This window comes from Ranitomeya variabilis, chromosome 4 (genome assembly GCF_051348905.1).
Source record: "Ranitomeya variabilis isolate aRanVar5 chromosome 4, aRanVar5.hap1, whole genome shotgun sequence".
Classification (NCBI taxonomy): Eukaryota; Metazoa; Chordata; class Amphibia; order Anura; family Dendrobatidae; genus Ranitomeya; species Ranitomeya variabilis.
The window spans coordinates 50,853,075-50,873,679 of NC_135235.1; the positions used below are offsets into that span (position 1 = coordinate 50,853,075).

Genomic DNA, 20,605 nt, shown 5'->3' on the forward strand with positions numbered 1-20,605 from the left:
CTGACGCAAACGGCGATCAATGCGGACAACAAGACTCATAGCGGAATCCAGAGAACCAGGAGTCTCGTACATCAGGAGGGCTTTTTTAACCCTTCCAGAAACCCCATGAATAAACTGACTCCACAGAGCCGGATCATTCCACTGAGTGACGACCGCCCAGCGGCGAAATTCAGAACAGTAATCCTCTGCTACACGCTCCCCCTGGTGAATGGCGTGTAACTTAGATTCTGCTAGAGCCATTCTGTCAGGTTCATCGCAAATGTTTCCAAGAGCAGAAAAAAAAACTCTCCACTGAGTTAAACGCAGCAGAATCAGAAGGCAAGGAAAACGCCCATGCTTGAGGATCCCCGTTAAGTAAAGACAACACCAGACCCACACGCTGAGCCTCATTACCTGAAGAGATCGGGCGCATACGAAAATATAGTTTGCAAGCTTCACGAAAAGCAACAAATTTACTGCTTTCCCCAGCAAACCTTTCAGGCAAAGGAAACTTAGGCTCAGTCACTTTACCTGCCGCTCCAACTTGCACATTAGATACTGCCAGTCCCTGTTGCTGCACTGCCCCCCTCAACTCAGTGACCTGTAGGGACAGCGCCTTCAACTGGCAGGTTATAGAAGTCATGGGATCCATGACATAGAAAAAAAAACTTTTTTTTTTTTTTTTGTTTTTGTTTGGGCCGATTATAGTGTCACTGGAAATCTAGGTGGACAAGAGCTAATAACCCAGGCCCCTGAGATTTCCCTCAATTCTAGGAAACCTTGACTGACCCTCATCCAGAGTTTACACTCATGGTGTGCATGTCTGGGCCTCCACCCTGACCCTGTCTCCTGTTTCAACCCTAGGCTGAAACCTCCAACCCACCACCCAGTGACGAGACCACACACCAATACCTACAGTTGGAACAGACCCTTGTCTGTGAAATATGCACCACGCCGCAGTCACTCAAGAAAACACTATAAGTGCACAGGGCAAAATAAATACAAATAAAGGAAGGAGAAAATACGACGAAGGGAAATACAACACCAGATACGAAACTCCTTCTCCTAGACCACCACTCCAGACCGAGATAACCAAGCACCAGACAGAAGCTATAATCGGCGACGCCCAATGTTCAGAAGAACTATTTAAAGGCAGTGGGTGTGACCCAGCTTCCAATCCAAGCACCAGCTAAATTAACCCCGGACCAGCTAGATAAAAACTAGCCGACGCCACTGAGCGCATAGTGGACAAAAGCGGAATTACCGCTGTCTGTCGAATGCTCTAGTATGAACAGCGTCCGACATGACACTGACATTTTTCTGTGTACACTGTGCATAGACAGAAAGCTGCCATTCGGTGGTGGGGGCGGGTTATACTGAGCTCCTGAATATGGAGGACTACAAGGCAGCAGGATTAATAGTCCTCTAGTGATAATCTCCTGCTGATATGAGTGATTTTATCGAAACTACAGAAAACAGCCCAGAAAGTGATATACAGTATTGCTGGCATCAGAGTCTTTGTCTCTACAAATTTCAAAAAACTGAACATCATACCCAAACATAAACTAGTTCTGAACATGTGCTTACCTAGAGTCATATGAAATATGAAAATTTAATTGCATTACTGCACTGGAAATATGAAGAATTGAGAATGCTTAGCGCATAAATTGGCCAATTCCTGTGTACCTGGAAGCCAATTTAAGGCGATTCTCTTTTCCATGAACTAACCTAATGCCAATCCTCTTAGACTAAAGTCTTCATCTGTGTGGGAACCTAGTGTGAATCCTCTGTTAGGTTGGGGTCACACTAGCGATGAATACGGACGAGTGCTATGCGATAAAACATCGCATAGCACTCGGATTGCTATTAATCTATGGGGCAGCTCCCATCACCGTTTTTATTCTAGGCTGTTTTCAATGTGTGAGTGAAATTGCAGCATGCTGCGATAGTCACGGACACTCGGCTGAGTCTCGACTCACTCGCACCAATATAAGCCTATGGGTGCGAGTGAGACAACGCACATCACTCAGATATCATCCGAGTGCGGTGCGTTATACGCTGACCCCGGCAATGGAGGAGATGGAGAAATAATTTCTCCCCCTCCTCTGCAGCCGCACTCCAATCCTCTCTGTGCAAGAGGCTCAGAGCACAGACGTGTCACACTCGGCTCCCGCTCGCAGCAGCCCAAGAGCCAAGGGTCATTAGCATATCGCATCCGATGCCATACGCTAGTCTGACCCGGCCTTCGACTGAAATCTATATCTCTGTGGAGGGGTAGGGTCCAGCTGTGATTAAAAATGCCTGAGGCAAAAGGGCGGAGTGCTCAGTCAGAAGGGTAATGAATCCAAATTTTAAAAAACTGACCATCACATCCAAAGATAAATTACGTATGAACTGGAGCTTATATAGAGTCCCCAACTCACATATAATCAAACAAATAAAGCAGTACTCTGTAGAGCCTTAGCATGCAAACATGAAATATGAAAATATACGGTAATTGCATTACTACACTCAAAATATGAAAAATATGGCGCTACAGTGTGCAGCTTTATTTGATTGATTGGTCTCTGTCTCTACGTCATGCTGCTATTAATTAGGTGGCAAAATCTGGTGACAGATTCCCTTTAATTCTTTATTTCCATTACTTTTTTTTTTTTTTTTTTTTACCACAAATATTTTAGCAATTTTAATGACAATATGTGGTTAAAATAAAATCAATGCACATGAGAAGACAAGGGGAGGAATTAGTTGGAAATTTGGTGGCATTTTCTATATTTTGTATTTATTTATAGTTAATAACGCTACGCTTTTCAGCTATTAACCTTAGCAATAAATACACCTGTGTCGTCATTCTACTTATTTTCTGATATATTGACAATTTATTTTCTTACCTTACAGCCATTATGTGATTGCAACTAAGAATAGCTTTATGGTGGGGAGTGAGCAGAAACTCTGTGTGACCTTCCTCGATTTTAAGGGAGCAGTTGACATCAAACTAGAACTGGAGACAAATGACGAAAATGTTGTTCTACTGAAACATAGAATAGATGACTATCAGCATCCTGAGTGCTTAACCTTCCAGGTCAGTATACATTTCTAAAACTAGCCAAAGTTGACACAATGTACAATACATACTATGTAAAAGTGTTCCAAGCATATATAAAAAAAAAATACAGGTCATCCAAAAATTTCCCATTGACATGTCAGGGAAGAAAATTTGTGATGTCTGAACCTGAAGATCGTATTGATTGACTGACATGTGGTGTATGTTGTACTGTCCGATCCCTCGGCTGCTTTAACATTGTATTATATGCATACAACGTTTAAGCTTCCTATCTATTATCATTAATATAAAGCTCCCACCAGGACAGATGAAGCTCTCTTGGCCCCTAAAGCAAAAGGTACAAAATGTGTCACCCCCTCTCTCCAACTATTCTGCATTTCGGTGAGACACCAAACACTTATGTCATGCTTTTGACCACAATCACCGCTTTTCTGGGAAAGTCCCGAAAGCTGGACGGCAAATACATTGGGGATTAGGAAAACCATGCACAAAAACTGAGACACATATTAGTATCATGCTTGTTGTTTTATCTACATTTTTATGTATAGTTTTACTTTTTATTTTTCAGCAAAATGTTGCTGCCTTGTTTTTACCACTACATACAAATGTATACCCCTGTTATAACACATAAAACAAGCTGTATTGACCCCTTCAAGGTCCATGACGTACTGTTACATCAAAAAAGCTGGTTTGGCTATATGGAGCAGGCTCAAGTGCTGAGCCTGCTCCATGCAAGACAGATGCCGGCTGTATTATACATCTGCCTTGAAGTGCAGTATTCAGAGCTAGTTCTGATTGCTGCTGTTCACCCCTGATCTAAAGCTATCAATCATTAACAGTAGCATTTAAGACACACGGTCCTGGCCATAAGTCTGGCCACTGCCTGCACTGAGAAAGTTGATCAGTTGTGGTACCAGGTGTCGGACCCCCATCAGTTGGATATTGATGACTTATTGTAAGGAAATGTCATCAATATAAAAGTAATGGACCAACCCGTTGGCTTCCATGTTGGTCTTCCTATGAAGTCCAGCTGGGCTTTATTAGAGTCCATGATTTGTTGTATGGTTGACTCAACTTCTTAAAGAGAACCTGTCAGCAGGATTTTGCTCAGTAAACTACAGACACTGCCACGTTAGCGCCATTATACTGATTAAAAGGACTCCCCAATGCAAGCAGGAAGCTGGGAGACCGGGGAGTAATGAGCTCCTGCAGAATGAACACCTGAGGTCTAATGGCACTGTAGGCATGTGCCTGCCCCTGCCTACACTTTGTGACAGCCCTTACTAACATATCTCATGAAAAAGAAGCTTTGCGTCATACATCTTAAAGGGAATGATTTACACCACAATATAAAGAATACAAATATTGTCACCTTAGAGTTCCTTGCCGATGCTGAAAAGAGCTGTATGGTCCTAAACTAGAAGTCTGCAGTCACTCTATGTTACTGCAAACTTGTGAATCCTCACGTCACGTGTACTGCGCTCTGTAAGGGTTCTCCAGTGCTGGCGCCGGGAATGAGTGGTTATATGACCACATGTATGCGATATGCATACTCCGAGCCACATTCTGACCAGACTGTTTCCGGTCTCGCTTTATGGACTTGCATTAAATTAGGTCGTATCCATTTAATCAGAATGTGGGCAGGAGTGTGCATATCCATACGTGCGGTCACCCGGCCCTAGCACAGTAGAATCCTCACAGCTCGCAGTGTGCACAATGTCAGGATTCACAAGTCTACAGTCACTGCAGACTTGTAGTTTTGCACCGGACAACCCCTTTAAATGGGTCACAATACCTTTTCATAATATCCTTGTAAATTAAAGTACTTTACATAAAAAGATCGCAGGGGCTAAAAAATCAGTCATGAACATGTGATGGACACAGCGGTGTAAAACGTTGTGCAATGTTGAGTCCATCTCATGACATGGACAGATTTTTAACCCCAGAAGTGAACAATGATGGTTCCTATTGAACAATTGCTAGCAGAGAGAATTAAGCTGTGAGGAACCCACACAGAAGTACATTGGAAAATGAAATACATTTTTTTCAAGATACAGACAGAACACAGAGACTAGAATAGAATATCCCATAAAGTTGTGGGTGGTCGAGTTTCATAAGGCAAATATAATAAAAAAATGTTTTTATTTATTTTTTTATCAGGTCCCAATATTAGCAAGAGGTCATAATTTCTATGACCTACATGTATCTGCGCATGGAGAAAACCTCAATGTGAATGACAGCAAAAAGATAATGATTTATGACATAGGAATTCCATGCATCATTCACAGTGATAAGACAACCTACAAGCCAGGTGATACAGGTAAGTGATTCACGGAAAGGAAAAGCAAATATATTATTTTACTCACTTATATAGCACCATTAATTCCACCGAAATTTCCATACAGGAAAGATATATATCTTGGTACCGTGTTAGCCAGTAGATAGAATAATATTAAGAATTGAGTGTCCTCAGTGGTTGATACCTTTTAATGGCTAACTGAAAAGATTGTAACAAATTGCAAGCTTTCGAGACTACTCAGGTCTCTTCATCTTACATAGACTAATACAAATTATTTGCATAAAGAGTGATGTTATCAAAACTACAGCAAGCAGCCTGGTAAGTGACACATCACTCTGTTCTCAGAATAGGTGGCAAAACCTTGGTGGTAACAGATTTCCTTTAACTTCTTCCTATAAAATAACTGACACCTTCTTATGTGGAAGACCACAACATCCCAAACTTCATCCTACAAATATAATAAACATGATGTATTAGAAGACGTTTCGGCCAAAGTTTGCAACCCAGTGTCAAGGAAGCTCATCATCATCTTATGAGTCACTAATCAAAAAGCAGTGGGTCAAACTAAGGTTTTGTGGGCCTTTCCAGAGGAAACTATTGTACAGGCCCTGCGGATGTTTAAGAATTTTTACATGACCATTTTAATTGTGTCATAAACATTTCTATTTCATTATACACACAGAACTTAGAAATAAAAAGAAATAACAACTGATGAGTTCAGTGTTGGACTGGGATACCAATGGCCCACTAGTAGCCATCTCCAGAGCCCCACATTTCAGATAAATGCAAATGTGACATTATCGTCAATCGCAACTTGAGCTGGGTAGATTATTAAAATAATATGATGCTGCCATTGTCTGCACATAGAGATTCAAGTGCATAGTGCCAAGTACTACTCATATAAGAAAGTGGTGGCCCACCAGAGGATTCTCCTGTTCTCCTGTGGGCCAGTCCAAGCCTGCATAAGCTCCACATAGAGGGTCTTCTGGTGGACTTTTTAGGATTTAATTTATCTGGAGTCCATTATTGTATCAGATCCTAGACCTCAGTGGATGTTGCTTTGGCAGTCGAATGAACCAGAGGACCCATCACCAAATTACAAGTGGCCATTTTTTTTATTCCTACTGCTCCTTTGAGTATGCCATTTTTTGATCAATTAAAATCCATCATACCATTCCAGAGATATTGGACATTATATTTGCTGCTACTTTTAATTGTTTTTTTACTAAGGCGATATAGCTCACAGGATTCTCAGGGGCATGTCTTTACCTTGCTCTGTATATTTACCCTATTAACCATGCCCCCTTGGTAGAGACTATGAAAATGAACACTTAATAAAGATGCTCATATCTCTGAAACCTTATTTTAGATTAAAAAAAAACTTGAAAACAGAATACTCAGTGGAAATAAAATAAGAGGAAGACCTGGTCACTTCAATTCCTCTTCTTTGTCGATGCTTGATTTATTGGAAACAATTGTCAGTCTAATGTCTATAAAAGCGTTTAAACCTTCAGCGTTCAGCCTCAAATAAATGGAAATATAAAACATCAACAAAACAAATTTCTATCTAACGGAAATGATCACATAATATAGCAACACTGTATCCAATAGGAGAAAAGACCAAACAGCAACAACCTAATAATAAAGAAAGATACAATAAAATATACTTTATTAAATAATTACAAAAGTTAGAAATGAATGGAGAAAAGATCTGCTAACAGATATATTCGTACGCCTGGGAAAAGATAGCATAAAATCCGTAGATTCCTGATATAAGAGGTAAGGTATCCCCCCTAAAAAATGCGCTCTCCCAGATAATATAGATAGTGGATAAAGAAACATGATAATGTGAATTGGCAGCAATAAATTAGAAAAAAATATATAAGAAAATAACACAAGTACAAAAGACAAATATAAATGTAGATTAGACACCTGTTTGGATTAGAAAGGGATACATATCATCAGGAGTAAAAGACATCATATAAGAGGTAATATGATATAGCCAAAAAATGGCCATAATCTATCACATCATCCTTGGAGAGACAGAATAAGGGAGGAACACAATCACCTCGACACGTGTTTCACTGCACTAGGCTTCGTCAGGAGGCGTGAAAAATATTCATATCTCTAGAACCGTATGGTGAATTTAACCCCTTTCTGACATCTGACGTACTATCCCGTCGAGGTGGGGTGGGCCCCTATGACCACCGACGGGATAGTACGTCATAAGCGATCGGCCGCGCTCACGGGGGGAGCGCGGCCGATCGCGGCCGGGTGTCAGCTGCATATCGCAGCTGACATCCGGCACTATGTGCCAGGAGCGGTCACGGACCGCCCCCGGCACATTAACCCCCGGCACACCGCGATCAAACATGATCGCGGTGTCCCGGCGGTATAGGGAAGCATCGCGCAGGGAGGGGCCTCCCTGCGGGCTTCCCTGAGACCCCCACAGCAACGCGATGTGATCGCGTTGCTCCGAGGGTCTCCTACCTCCTTCCTCGCTGCAGGTCCCGGATCCAAGATGGCCGCGGCATCCGGGTCCTGCAGGGAGGGAGGTGGCTTAACGAGTGCCTGCTCAGAGTAGGCGCTGGTAAGCCTGCAGCACTCTAAGCGAGATCGGTGATCTGACAGAGTGCTGTGCAAACTGTCAGATCACCGATCTGTGATGTCCCCCCCTGGGACAAAGTAAAAAAGTTAAAAAAAAATTCCTAAATAAAGAAAAAAAAAATATTATTCCCATACATACATTTCTTTATCTAAATAAAAAAAAAAAAAACAATAAAAGTAGACATATTTAGTACTGCCGCGTCCGTAACGACCCAATCTATAAAACTGCCCCACTAGTTAACCCCTTCAGTAAACACCGTAAGAAAAAAAAAAAACGAGGCAAAAAACAACGCATTATTACCATACCGCCGAACAAAAAGTGGAATAACACGCGATCAAAAAGACAGATATAAATAACCATGGTACCGCTGAAAACGCCATCTTGTCTCGCAAAAAACGAGCTGCCATACAGCATCATCAGCAAAAAAATAAAAAAGTTATAGTCCTGAGATTAAAGCGATACCAAAATAATTATTTTTTCTATAAAATAGTTTTTATCGTATAAAAGTGCCAAAACATAAAAAAAATGATATAAATGAGATATCGCTGTAATCGTACTGACCCGAAGAATAAAACTGCTTTATCAATTTTACCAAATGTGGAACGGTATAAACGCCTCTCCCAAAAGAAATTCATGAATAGCTGGTTTTTGGTCATTCTGCCTCACAAAAATCGGAATAAAAAGTGATCAAAAACTGTCACGTGTCCGAAAATGTTACCAATAAAAACGTCAACTCGTCCCGCAAAAAACAAGACCTCAAATGACTCTGTGGACCAAAATATGAAAAAATTATAGGTCTCAAAATGTGGAGACGCAAAAACTTTTTTGCTATAAAAAGCGTCTTTTAGTGTGTGACAGCTGCCAATCATAAAAAAACGCTATAAAAAATGCTATAAAAGTAAATCAAACCCCCCTTCATCACCCCCTTAGTTAGGGAAAATAATACATTTTAAAAAATGTATTTATTTCCATTTTCTCATTAGGGCTAGGGTTAGGGTTAGGGCTAGGGTTAGGGTTAGGGTTAGGGTTAGGGCTAGGGTTAGGGTTAGGGCTAGGGTTATGGCTAGGGTTAGGGCTAGGGTTAGGGTTAGAGGTAAAGTTAGGGTTAGGGTTAGGGTTGGGGCTAAAGTTAGGGTTAGGGTTTGGATTACATTTACGGTTGGGATTAGGGTTGGGATTAGAATTATGGGTGTGTCAGGGCTAGGGGTGTGGTTAGGGTTACTGTTAGGATTAGGGTTAGGGGTGTGTTTGGATTAGGGTTTCAGGTAGAATTGGGGAGTTTCCTCTGTTCAGGCACATCAGGGGCTCTCCAAACGCAACATGGCGTCCGATCTCAATTCCAGCCAATTCTGCGTTGAAAAAGTAAAACAGTGCTCCTTCCCTTCCGAGCTCTCCCGTGCGCCCAAAAAGGGGTTTACCCCAACATATGGGGTATCAGCATACTCGGGACAAATTGGACAACAATGTTTGTGGTCTAAGTTCTCTTGTTATGCTTGGGAAAATAAAAATTTGGGGGATAAAAATCATATTTGTGGGACAAAAGAGATTTTTTATTTTCACGTCTCTGCGTTTTAAACTGTAGTGAAACACTTGGGGGGTTCAAAGTTCTCACAACACATCTAGATAAGTTCCTTGGGAGGTCTAATTTCCAATATGGGGTCACTTTTGGGGGGTTTGTACTGTTTGGGTACATCAGGGGCTCTGCAAATGCAATGTGACGCCTGCAGACCAATCCATCTAAGTCTGCATTGCAAATGGCGCTCCGTCCCTTCCGAGCTCTGTCATGCGCCCAAACAGTGGTCCCCCCACATATGGGGTGTCAGCGGACTCAGGACAAATTGGACAACAACTTTTGGGGTCTAATTTATCCTGTTACCCTTGTGAAAATACAAAACTGGGGGCTAAAAAATCATTTTTGTGAAAAAAAAAGAATTTTTGTTTTCACGGCTTTGCGTTATAAACTGTAGTGAAACTTGGGGGTTCAAAGTTCTCACAACACATCTAGATAAGTTCCTTGGGAGGTCTAGTTTCCAATATGGGGTCACTTGTGGGGGGTTTGTACTGTTTGGGTACATCAGGGGCTCTGCAAATGCAACGTGATGCCTGCAGACCAATCCATTTAAGTCTGCATTCCAAATGGCGCTCCTTCCCTTCCGACCTCTGTCATGCGCCCAAACATTGGTTCCCTCCCACATATGGGGTATCAGCGTACTCAGGAAAAATTGGACAACAAGTTTTTGGGTCTAATTTATCCTGTTACCCTTGTGAAAATACAAAACTGGGGGCTAAAAAATCATTTTTGTGAAAAAAAAGAATTTTTATTTTCACGGCTCTGCGTTATAATCTGTAGTGAAACACAGATCAAAGCTCTCAAAACACATCTAGATAAGTTCCTTAGGGGGTCTACTTTCCAAAATGGTGTCATTTGTGGGGGGTTTTAATGTTTAGGCACATCAGGGGCTCTCCAAACGCAACATGGCGTCCCATTTTAATTCTAGTCAATTTTGCATTGAAAAGTAAAATGGTGCTCCTTCCCTTCTGAGCTCTGCCATGCGCCCAAACAGTGGTTTACCCCCACACCCACATATGGGGTATCGTCATACTCAGGACAAATTGCACAACAACTTTTATGGTCTAATTTCTTCTCTTACCCTTGGGAAAATAAAAAAATGGGGGCGAAAAGATCATTTTTGTGAAAAAAATATGATTTTTTATGTTTACGGCTCTGCATTATAAACTTATGTGAAGCACTTGTTGGGTCAAAATGCTCAACACACATCTAGATAAGTTCCTTAAGGGGTCTACTTTCCAAAATGGTGTCACATGTGGGGGGTTTCAATGTTTAGGCACATCAGGGGCTCTCCAAACGCAACATGGCTTCCCATCTCAATTCCAGTCAATTTTGCATTGAAAAGTCAAATGGCGCACCTTCCCTTCCAAGCTCTGCCATGCGCCCAAACAGTGGTTTACCCCCACATATGGGGTATCAGCGTACTCAGGACAAATTGTGCAACAACTTTGGGGGTCCATTTTCTCCTGTTACCCTTGGAAAAATAAAACAAATTGGAGCTGAATTAAATTTTGTGTGAAAAAAAGTTAAATGTTCATTTTTATTTAAACATTCCAAAAATTCCTGTGAAACACCTGAAGGGTTAATAAACTTCTTGAATGTAGTTTTAAGCACCTTGAGGGGTGCAGTTTTTTTAATGGTGTCACACTTGGGTATTTTCTATCATATAGACCCCTCAAAATGACTTCAAATGAGATGTGGTCCCTAAAAAAAATGGTGTTGTAAAAATGAGAAATTTCTGGTCAAATTTTAACCCTTATAACTCCCTAACAAAAAAAATTTTGGTTCCAAAATTGTGCTGATGTAAAGTAGACATGTGTATTTTGCATGACACATGTCTGTGATTTAAGGGCATAAAAATTAAAAGTTGGAAAATTGCAAAATTTTCAAAATTCTCACCAAATTTCTGTTTTTTTCACAAATAAACGCAAGTTGTATCGAATAAATTTTACCCCTATCATGAAGTACAATATGTCACGAGAAAATAATATCAGAATCGCCAAGATATGTCAAAGCGTTTTAGAGTTATAGCCTCATAAAGGGACAGTGGTCAGAATTGTAAAAATTGGCCCGGTCATTAACGTGCAAACCACCCTTGGGGGTAAAAGGGTTAAATAACAAAACACAAGAAATTGAATACTCAGTGGGAATAAAATAAGAGGAAAAACTGGTCACTTTTGACCTCGGGACTAGTGTTGAGCGATACCGTCCGATATTTGAAAGTATCGGTATCGGAAAGTATCGGCCGATACCGGCAAAGTATCGGATCCAATCCGATACCGATACCCGATACCAATACAAGTCAATGGGACTCAAGTATCGGACGGTATCCTGATGGTTCCCAGGGTCTGAAGTAGAGGAAACTCTCCTTCAGGCCCTGGGAACCATATTAATGTGTAAAATAAAGACTTAAAATAAAAAATATTGCTATACTCACCTCACCGAGGGGACCGGCAGAGTTGTTTGCTTAAAATGCACGCTTTTCCTTCCTTCCGTGACGTCACGGCTTCTGATTGGTCGCATGCCGCCCATGTGGCCGCGACGCGACCAATCACAGCAAGCCATGACGTAATTTTCAGGTCCTTCTAGGCATTCAGTATTTTAAAATTACGTTCCGGCTTTGTGATTGGTCGCATCGCGGTCACATGGGCGACGCGACCAATCACAAGCCGTGACGTCACGGGAGGCAGGAGACGCACGCATTTTAAAATGCGCGCGTGTCCAGCCTCCCGTGACGTCACGGCTTGTGATTTGTCGCGTCGCCCATGTTGGCCGCGACGCAACCAATCACAGCAAGCCGTGACGTAATTTTCAGGTCCTTCTAGGCATTCAGTATTTTAAAATTACGTTCCGGCTTTGTGATTGGTCGCGTCGCGGTCACATGGGCGACGCGACCAATCACAAGCCGTGACGTCACGGGAGGCAGGAGACGCGTGCATTTTCAAATGCGCGCGTCTCCTGCCTCCCGTGACGTCACGGCTTGTGATTGGTCGCGTCGCCCATGTGACCGCGACGCGACCAATCACAAAGCCGGAACGTAATTTTAAAATACTGAATGCCTAGAAGGACCTGAAAATTACGTCACGGCTTGCTGTGATTGGTCGCGTCGCGGCCACATGGGCGGCACGCGACCATTCAGAAGCCGTGACGTCACGGAAGGAAGGAAAAGCGCGCATTTTAAGCAAACAACACTGCCGGTTCCCTCGGTGAGGTCCAGGCTGCGTCGGAGAGGTGAGTATAGCAATATTTTTTATTTTAATTCTTTATTTTACACATTAATGTTGTTTCGATACCGTTACCCGATACCACAAAAGTATCGGATCTCGGTATCGGAATTCCGATACAGCAAATATCGGCCGATACCCGATACTTGCGGTATCGGAATGCTCAACACTACTCGGGACAGATTCTCTTTACAGTTCAGGATGCTTGATTTAGTGGAAACAGTTGTTAGCCTAATGTCTATTGAAGAGCACAAAACTTTTGGAGCACAAAATAAATGTAAATATATTGGCTGAATCAATATGACAAAACTTGTAATGTCTTGTAATATGCGCTTTTTACAGTGAAATTTCATGTGATAACCGTGGACGAAGATTTTAAAGCTATAAATAAAAAGGTGAGAATGTTTTTGCGTTATTTAATAATTACTGTTCATTGTCAATTTGCCTCCTAGAAAAATTGCACATTTTAGTGTTCTAAGCACTGCCTGAGTTTTGCAGAAACTGTTGTTTAATCAGATATGCTAATTACGGTATTCGGTGCACCCTCGGTGAGGCCAAGAGGCTCGGTGCTCCATTACGCCCCCTGGTTCCGCATGCACCACCTCTCTCACTGGTGACTGACAGCATTGGCTTGCTTAAAGCATGCACTATCTACAGAGAAAGATAAGGAAAGCCAGTATAAGCTATGCAACAAGACTTGTAGAGGATATAGTCCACATGAAAATTGCACCTTCATTGTCCTAATCATTGCTTCTTTTTGAGTAATCAAAAACTTAATTAAATATGCTAAATAGGATGCTCAGTGCACCCTTAGTATGGCCACAAGGCTCATATCACTGTTGCACCCTCTTTTTTTTTTATGTCCCCGCCTCCCTTACTGGTTATTGACAGCAATGTCTTGCCTTACCTTTCTCTCCAGACAGTTCTCATTCCAGGTAAGTCATTGCTGTCATTCATTGGTTAAGGAGGCGGGGACATGCAAAACCATTGGCTGGAATGGTACAATGAGCCTCGTGGCTACACCAAGAAGACCTGCTTTCCCAGGCCATAGCTGAAACAAGCAGTTGTAATATGTAGCACCACAATATTCTGCCAAAAGCTGTAGCTACAGTACAGTACATTATAATGGGAGAAATGGAGCAGGTTATTGTGTCATTGACCTCTGATGTGCCACTACGTGGCCAATCTTGAAAGTGTAACTGTTGTTTCAGCAGAACTTGCATCAGAATATTTGTGTTTTCCTTACTCTGATTTGCTGCTATGGAGAACATTTTAAAGAGGTTCTCCACTACTTATTGGATGATTAAGTATCCTTAGGATAGGTCATCAATGTCTGATCGGTTGGGGCCTGACATCTGGTATCCCCATTGATCAACTGTTATCAGTGTCTGCGGTGCCGATCGCTGGCCGGAAGTACTCACTTCTGGAGCTGGTCGTCTTCTGGTAGTGGCTGCCGCAAGGTACTACTCATCCGCCTCCCATTGATTTAAATACAAGGTGGATGTGTAGTACCCTGATGTGGCCTCTATCAGTAAATGAAGCAGCTTGTCAAGTGGATACCTGCGGCCAGCCACTGCCGCCATTGATAGCAGGTAATCGGCAGGGGTGCTGGGTGTGGGACCCTGGTCCATCAGACATTGATGACCTATCCTAAGGACAGGTCATCATCAGTCAAAGCTTATTGGACAACCTCTTTAATTATTTCAGTCCCCCATGGGAAGAAAAACAATCTATACTCACCTCCTGAATTAGCACAATTCCGGTGATGCAATTTTGGGTGGGTCAGGTGAGGTGACATTGTTGTGTCAAGTGACTGCTGCAGCCAAACAGCGGTCTTTGATTAACTTCAGCTCATCCATTTACCATCACAGTGGATGTCCACTCTGATGAGATTGTAAGGGTTGCAGCTATTTAGAGGCCACTCAAGTGACCCAATAATGTCACCTGACCCACCCAGAATAGCAGTGTCTAAATCGCTGGATCAGCACCATTGTGGAAGGTGAGCATACATTGATTTTCTTTTCTATGGGGCCCAGAAGTGATTACACTGATGTGGTCCAGTAGTGGACAAATCCTTGAACTTTTCCTTTCACCACGTTTGAATCATCAACCCATTACATTTTTCACATAAAGGTTATTTGCACCAAAGTTTTATTGCTGTGATGCAATAATTAAATAAGAGACTAAGCACCATGGTATTTTCTAAAATTTCCTAATGCTTTGTGTCTCTAGCTGCCAGGCAGACCTTTGTATCTCCATAGTTACAGACTTCAAAACTTGTGTAGTCTGCTCCTACAATAATGTGTTTCCTGTTACCTGGCCCCGAGGAGGCAAATGAGGGAGACATGTCTGCAGGATTATCAGACCGTATGGGGTTAACTTGTAGTTTTAATAAACATTATATAATAAATGCTATACATGACATGTTACAACATTCATGTTTTTGCTACTTGTATTTTACATGTAATAATATACTTTTTTCTTTTTTTTTTAGTTGCATGAGGTTGAAGTCAGAGTAAGTATAACACACATAGTCCCAGAACTAGATATGTTATATTGCTGCATAAAGAATGTTATTGCACAAGTCTTTGGATTTGTGATAATGAGACCAGTTTTAGCCCTGTAAGCATTGATGTACCCCTGTCCGGATCACTAGAGAGCACATTCCGATCACCTTCATTGTCCTTGTGCTCTGTTGTGAACTCTGTTTTCAGGCTCCCTCTTGTGGTCACAGGTGGTATTGTGTGAGTTTTGTTTTTGGGCTCCCCCTGGTGGCTTTGTTTGTTATCCTGCGGGTCTGTGGCTGGATCAGCTGCCTCGTTATTCACTAGGGAGGTTCCTATTTAGCTCTGCTACACCTTCACTTGTTGCCGGCTGTCGATGTATTCAGTGCTATTCTGATTACTCCTGACTATCTTCATTTTCAGTCTCTTCATGAGTAGCTAAGTTTCTATTTGATTATTTTTTGCTCATCAGTCTGCAATATGATTTCTGTGTATGATGAGTTTAGTCCAGCTTGCTAATATGTGATTTCTGGCTGCTGGTAAGCTCTGGGGTATGGAGTTGCTTCCCCCGCACCGTTAGTTGGTGCGGGGGCTCGAGCAATCTCTGCGTGGATATTTTGTATAGGGTTTTCTATTGACCGCACAGTTCCCTTCCTATTTTCTGCTATCTAGTGTTAGCGGGCCTCATTTGCTAAATCTATTTCATCTCTGCGTTTGTGCTTTCCCCTTAACTCACCGTTAATATTTGTGGGGGCTTTTCTATATCTTTGGGGTCATTTCTCTGAGGCAAGTGAGGACTTTACTTTCCCTCTAGGAATAGTCAGTTTCTCAGGCCGTGAAGAGACGTCTAGGATCTCCAGGTAACGTTCCACGGCTACCTATAGTTGTGTGCGGATAGGATCAGGTTGCGGTCAATCCAGTTACCACTTCCCCAGAGCTAGTCGTCGGTTTAGTTACTTAGCTAGTCAGACTTGCGATCCTTGCCACTAGGATCATAACAGTGCTCCTCTGGTGTTGTCACTAGTCCGAACTGTCAATCTTCAGCAGCGCACCGCCCCCTGCAGGCAGGAACCTGAGAGGCTGTCGAGTGGTGCACTGCAGAAGATTAACACATGAAAACAATCATCAGAAAATGACTTACAGTTTAGGAAGAGAGGCACTACAGACACTAACAGCACCTCTATGGGTGTGATATCGGCTGGTTGGGCTGCACTGCTCAGCACTAAGTGCATGACATTCTGACTAGTGAAGCTAATTAGAATATGTAACAACACAAGATTAAAATGCTGATTTTACATTTATGCTAGCAACTCTCCCTTAACATTGGGGTTGCCAGAAATCAGTGTTTACTGAAAAATGCAGCACTGTAATTAGTTAATAAGGATAGATACTGCGGTCACTTTCCATATAAAATGTTAATTAGGTTTAATTGTAACCGTCTACATTACCCATGAACAAGCATTCTTGGCATTGTTTCTTGAAAGCAGCAGCCATTTTTCTTTACTCTTATACAAACACTCCGGGCTCGGTTCATTATTGCATTTTCACTAGATCTTTAGGATAAATACTTCTCAGCTAGTGACTTTTTGTTTTGCGCTGTATTTCAAGTTGTCTTTTGTGGTTAAGTTAGTTTTCTAAACTTTTACGTCAATGTGAATTTTCCCGATATTTTAGACACATTTACAAAAAGCACTACTCTACTCCATATGCAAATGCCTCTTCTGAGAAAAAGAGGACTTAACTCTATAGCGCCACCTGTTGGAAGTAGCTATCCTACAAGTCACAATCAACCCTCTAACGAGTCATGCAATATGACTTAGGATAAAAGCCAAATCAGTATCTCAATTCGCAGACACGGTGTTTCGGGCTGTTTGCTCTCTTCAGTGCGAAGCATGAGAACTGATTTGGCTAGGTGAGAGTGCAGTGCCCCAGAGTCCTGGTCATTGCAGTACTGGCGCTCCGCCGCTAAGGGGAGTGCTGGTACGTCCGATGGCATCTAAGGGAGCGTGTCATTGTCATCCTGCTGCACAGAGGAACGAATCTACATTATCTAGACGGAAGCTGGGACCGGAGGGGTCTGGATTAACTAAGGGGGTACAGTATGTCGCAGCACGGAGACGCCGCAGCACCTGGCGACCCTAATGCAGCTGAAAGACAGAGTGTCGATAGAGAGCCTGGCAGCGCAGCAGTGCAAGGAGTGGCGCCCATCATGCCGGTGTTAATGCCATTTACCCCGGGTGGCCCGTAGCTTCCAATGTATGAAGGTGAACCTAATACCCTTTACGGTTTCAGGGGAAAGATGCTGGCTCATTTTGATATGTTCCCCCTTGGGTGAAGCTCAGCGTGTTAGTCTCCTGATGATGCAGTTAAGTGGCCATGCTAAGTGAGAAGTCACGGCATGGGCAACTGATCTAAAAGGTACTGTTGAACGCATATTTGCTGGATTATAAGCTACATTTGAAACCACTGCCAGCAGCAAAGCTAAAGTACGATTCTTTAATTGCAAACAAAAAGCTAATGAGGGCGTGAGAGATTTTGCCTTAAACCTGCAGGAAGCCCTTAAATCACTTACACTGGCTGAACCCATTTTTAACACAGGAGCCGATAAACTGCTAAGAGATCAATTTATTGAGGGACTCTACACCCCTTCTCACCGGGGGCATGTGAACATGCTTGTTTTTAAGAACCCTGAATTGACATTTGCCCAATTAAAGGAGAGCGCTATATGTCTCCAGCTGGCAGAGGCACCTCAGGATCAGGATCTCACACAACCCATGGCAGATGCACTTCAGCAACGGGGAATGCCAGTGACATCAGCTACGTCCGGTGCCAGTGCTAAGTCCCTGGGTCCCATTACTAATGAGGCTCTTCAGCAAAAGCTTGACTCTTTAACTGATGTTGTTGCTTCAATGGCTAAAACCATGCAGGAGATGAGAGAACCCAAGATGGAGTTGGCAAACCGTAGAGAGGATGTTCCATGGATGAGATCCCGGAGATACCCGACATGGAGAGGACGACCCCGTGACCGCTACCAACCGGATGGACAGCCCATTTGCCGCCATTGCCAGCAGCCAGGCCACTTTGCACAAAATTGTGATTTAAACGGGAATCCCCTGGGAATGCGGGCCGCTTCGCAGGAATGAATTTTCAAGGCCCAACACCCTGGCACGACAGGTACATCGGAGGGTGACCCATCATCCCTATCGTGCTGGACGGAATTCCCCTTAACGCTTTGCTGGATACAGGTTCCCAGATTTCATCTATACCATATATCCTTTATAAGAGGTACTGGGCTGAGGTAGATATTGATAAAGGACCCTCTGATGTTGAACTAGATATATGGGCCAGTAACGGTAAGTTGGCACTGAAACTAGGATTCAGGGAGATGACCATAAAGATTGGTAAAGCAGAATTGAAGAAACAGGGTATAATTGTCGTTGATGTTGACCGACAGAACTGTGAACCAACTGTATTGATAGGAATGAATGTGTTAGAGAACTGCCTTTCCGAAGTTATTTCTGTCTTACAACAAATTGCTGAAACCGCCCGATCCTGCCTGCAGAGGGAAATAAAAGTATTAATGTTAAGGCAACAGATAGAAGTTGCAGGTGGAGAAATCGGCAGTGTGAGGGTGAGTGATCCAACATCTATTGTAATCCCACCAAAAACAGAAATGCTGGTATGGTGTAGAGCGGCCATTGGTACTAAAGGACGAGACTATCAAGCCTTAATAGAACCAGCTTACACCGACAGCAGGCCCACTATTCTCACGGCACGAGGGGTGGTCGAGGTACACCGGGGACGGGTGCCGGTACGACTTTTGAACTGTGGAGAGGAAGAGGTCACTTTGCCAAGGTACGCTACAGTGGCAAAATTATATACTGTTGACAACAATGCCATCACAACCGTTGAGCCCTTAGAATCGACCTGTCAGGTGGAAAATAATGGCTCAGATGGAGAATTGGAGGATTGGTGCCAACAGCTAGACGTGGGTGTAGATTCAACACCTACCCATCAAAGGCAAGGGGTATATAGATTAGTGACGGAATATGAACAGGTCTTCAGTAAACACCCATTAGACTTCGGACGGATAGAAGGGGTGGAACATACAATCCCCACCGGTGACCATCCCCCAATAAAAGAAAAATATAGACCCATACCGCCCGCTCACTATAAATGCGCGAAGGACATGCTGAGAGAGATGAAACAGGCCGGGGTAATAAGAGATAGTTGTAGCCCTTGGGCGGCCCCTTTGGTGATTGTCAAAAAAAAGGACGGAACCATGAGAATGTGCGTAGACTACCGGCAGATTAATAACATCACCCATAAAGACGCCTATCCCTTGCCTAGGATAGAAGAGTCCTTGACTGCTTTGAAATCTACTAATTATTTTTCCACCTTAGACTTAACAAGCGGGTATTGGCAAGTCCCTGTGGCTGAGAAGGATAAAGAAAAAAACGGCATTCACCACACCAATGGGTCTAAGCGAATTTAATCGCATGCCGTTCGGACTCTGCAACGCATCCGGTACTTTCCAGCGACTGATGGAATGTTGCCTCGGACACAAGAACTTCGAGACCGTCCTCCTGTACCTAGATGATGTGATCGTCTACTCAAAGACTTACGAACAGCACTTAACAGACCTGGCAGAGGTGTTCGAAGCCTTATCCAAGTATGGTATGAAAATCAAACCATCCAAATGTCACCTTCTCAAGCCAAAGGTACAATACTTAGGGCACAGCGTGAGTTCGGAGAGAGTAGCACCGGATCACGAGAAAATAACTGCCATAAGGGATTGGCCAAGACCTACCAACGCAAAAAAAGTAAGGCAATTCTTGGGATTGGTGGGTTACTATCGCAGATTTATAAAAGGATTTACCAAGTTGGCAGCACCCTTGCAAGACGCTTTGGTAGGGCAGAAACCGAACCGAAACCCTCCTTTTCAGTGGGGCGACGAAAGAGAAGACTCCTTTGAGCGACTAAAGAAGGCACTAATAGGAGAAGAAGTTCTAGCGTATCCGGATTACCATCAACCTTTCATCCTCTACACCGATGCCAGTAATGTAGGATTGGGAGTGGTAATGTCGCAAAAACAAGAAGGTCGGGAGAAAGTCATCGCCTTTGCAAGTAGAAAACTCCGGCCTACTGAAAGAAATTCTGAAAATTATAGCTCCTTCAAATTGGAGCTACTGGCAGTAGTTTGGGCTGTGACTGAACGTTTCAAACACTATTTGACCGGTGCAGAATTTATTGTCTATACTGACAACAATCCGTTGACCCATCTAGACACGGCTAAATTAGGTGCGTTAGAACAGCGATGGATAGCCCGGTTATCTAATTACAACTTCGTGATCAAG

At 42.9% G+C, this 20,605-nt stretch overlaps 1 protein-coding gene across 1 annotated transcript in view; it reads left to right on the forward strand.

Moving 5' to 3' along the window:
* The window catches only part of LOC143769709 (alpha-2-macroglobulin-like protein 1), a 289,826-nt gene that overhangs the window by 12,180 nt on the left and 257,041 nt on the right, over positions 1–20,605 (forward strand). Inside the window, exons 2-5 of the mRNA XM_077258495.1 lie at positions 2,878–3,061; positions 5,204–5,363; positions 13,087–13,139; positions 15,239–15,259. Of these exons, the coding sequence (XP_077114610.1) occupies positions 2,878–3,061; positions 5,204–5,363; positions 13,087–13,139; positions 15,239–15,259 (418 nt within the window). The remainder of the gene's footprint in view (positions 1–2,877; positions 3,062–5,203; positions 5,364–13,086; positions 13,140–15,238; positions 15,260–20,605) is intronic.